Raw genomic sequence first — 2,547 nt, 5'->3', positions numbered from 1 at the left:
ATATATATATATATATATATATATATATATATATAAAATTAGTTAAATTAATTGATAAATTTTTATAAATTGTAATATCTTATAATATTGTTAATAAGAAGGATATATAGCTGAGCGAAATTTTTAATATCTGAAATAATATTATAAGAAATAAAGACAATGAAAAAAAAAATGAGTAAAAATATATGAAAAGAATATATCTTACATTACAAAATGTTAACATCGTTACAGGAAATAATTTTCCTGCAGTTAAATAAAGCGGCTTTTTTGATCTCGCCATAATTATAATCAAACTTTTTGCTTTCGTGTATTTTAAATTTACCCACTCACATTCATATGCAGCATTATGCACTTCCTCGGACTATATAATTACAAGAAAATTTTAAGTAAATACACAAATAATGTAACAATGTGGAAAAAGAAAAAAAAAATTTTTACTTACTTGAGTTACTAACATTTGTCCTGCCATAAAATAGAGAAACGTTTGAAGAAATGTATTTGTAAAATTACATATTAAATATATTATTCGAAGCAGAGAAAATTGCTCTTCTTCAATGTATATCTTAAGATATTTAAAAAAATATTTAAAGATTGTAATTATCAGATTTACAATTTTGTTCTATAAACATCTTTAATAATTCTATAAGATTAAATTACTTACAGTGATTATTAACAAGCCATATACACAAGCACACATTCCAAAATTAAGTAACAAAATGAGAAATAAAACTGTTGATGTATTTTCGATCACATTTGCTGCTCTATGAAATATTTTTGAAAATTAAAATAATTTTTTATTGCGTACATTTAATAATACATATATAATAATATAATAATATATAAATTGCTAAAATAGAAAAAAAAAAGAGAAATAGTACGAATTTATATAATATAATGTAAAATAAAATACCTGATGAGTCGTATGTGATCTTTTATAATAGCTATTAAAATGAAATTAGAAGCTTCTGATTCTTTCATATTTGCGAGCTGAAATCGAAGATTTGTTAATTGGCCGCAAATATGAAGGATCAATATTCCAAAAAAATTATCAACTCCAGCATAACAAAATGCCGCTATTAAAAGACTGATAGATTGAAGAGCATATATTATTTCGAAATATGGACTTTCAGATACATCAAAAATATAATAAGTTGGTAACGGAAAAAGTTTTTTTGCATCCGTTCCATTCGTTACATATCGAATAGTAATACCGAATCTTGGTAAAATCATCAATAAGCATATCAAGATACATATTAATATATAACCGAATATGTTGATTATTCTTGCAATTCTTGCTCGGCGTATCATTATATCTTTTTCATAGTCAGTTTTTAATTTTGCCCAATCTTTTGCGATCATGTTTACAATCAGCGAGAGAACTTGAAAAAAAAAGTGATGCATACCTCATGTATATATACTTTTTTTTATTTATTGATGCTTTCTGTTTTCCTTTCAATTTAAGCTTACCTTTCTTCTTGCTGGATATTACAATAAATTTTATTGTAGTTATTATCAAAGGAATAGAATATGCAAGATTATCCGTCACTTCCATTAAATTATTGCATTGTTTAAGAGCGCATAAACAAGGAATTGTACAAACAAAAGTTATTAGCATGAAACATATCGTTATATGTAATTTCGTCCAAGATTGTTTTCTTATATTTTGTTCTTCTACAGGCCAAAGACAAATTACATTTAAACTAAATCGATTTAATCTTACGGCCCATTCGTAGTCTATAAATTATTATTATAAAAAATTATTATTTGAAAAATATTAACTAATTAAAAAATACACCTTTTGAATATTTCTTTGATTCTGATGTATCCATTGTGTTCAAATTTCTCTACACATTCAGACAATTACTACTTTTTTTATGTGGATAAAAACATTAGAAGACAATGTTAAATACTCATGGTATAACATTGTAATATAAAAAAATATGGGAAAATGTTTAATACTTCATCCTATCTTATATCGTGAGAAATGAAATTTGTTTGTAATATTATTGCTTGTTAACTACTTTTTTATTTGTAAGTAAAAGTAACTTAGTGGAAACAACAACGATGAAACATTTGTTCAATTAAACTTTCAAAAAGATAGAGAGAAACAATGTATGTTTCTCTTTTCTCTCGTACATTTTTAATAACTCCGATAGATTCGGGCGATCGATCATGCAGATCGCATAAAGGCTTTCTTTCTATTTTAAACGATTTGATACGAAGAAGAACCAAACATTTTCATGCGTGATCGCATCTTTTTATATATTCTTTTATTCGTGTGTGTATGTGCATGCAATATATATATATGTACGTATGTAAAATTTTTTTAAATAATTCAAACATATTTCTCTTTTTATTCAAGATTACGAATATAAGTAAAGTAATATAAGTAAAATGCATGTATTTGTTTTATATTTATTTTAAATATAATATATTAATTCTACTATTTTTATTATTTATTATATATAATATCAAAATATATATATGTTTATAATTTTCCTTTTATATAGATTTAGATTATATTACTTAAAGGAGATATATAAGAAT

The 2,547-nt window shown here is 23.7% G+C and overlaps 1 protein-coding gene across 1 annotated transcript in view; it reads right to left on the bottom strand.

The window, feature by feature from the left end:
• Positions 1-79: 79 nt before the first annotated feature.
• The window catches only part of LOC102671914 (odorant receptor 30a-like), a 39,231-nt gene continuing 36,763 nt past the window's right edge, over positions 80-2,547 (bottom strand). Inside the window, exons 2-7 of the mRNA XM_031514318.1 lie at positions 1,468-1,734; positions 911-1,379; positions 662-761; positions 443-562; positions 206-361; positions 80-130 (exon numbers count right to left, since the gene is read on the bottom strand). Coding sequence (XP_031370178.1) covers positions 80-130; positions 206-361; positions 443-562; positions 662-761; positions 911-1,379; positions 1,468-1,734 — 1,163 coding nt within the window. The remainder of the gene's footprint in view (positions 131-205; positions 362-442; positions 563-661; positions 762-910; positions 1,380-1,467; positions 1,735-2,547) is intronic.

This window comes from Apis dorsata, unplaced genomic scaffold (assembly GCF_000469605.1).
Source record: "Apis dorsata unplaced genomic scaffold, Apis dorsata 1.3 scaffold_980, whole genome shotgun sequence".
NCBI classification, from domain to species: domain Eukaryota; kingdom Metazoa; phylum Arthropoda; class Insecta; order Hymenoptera; family Apidae; genus Apis; species Apis dorsata.
The sequence above is the reverse complement of the archived record's forward strand: the minus strand, read 5'-3'. Positions and strand labels throughout refer to the sequence as shown.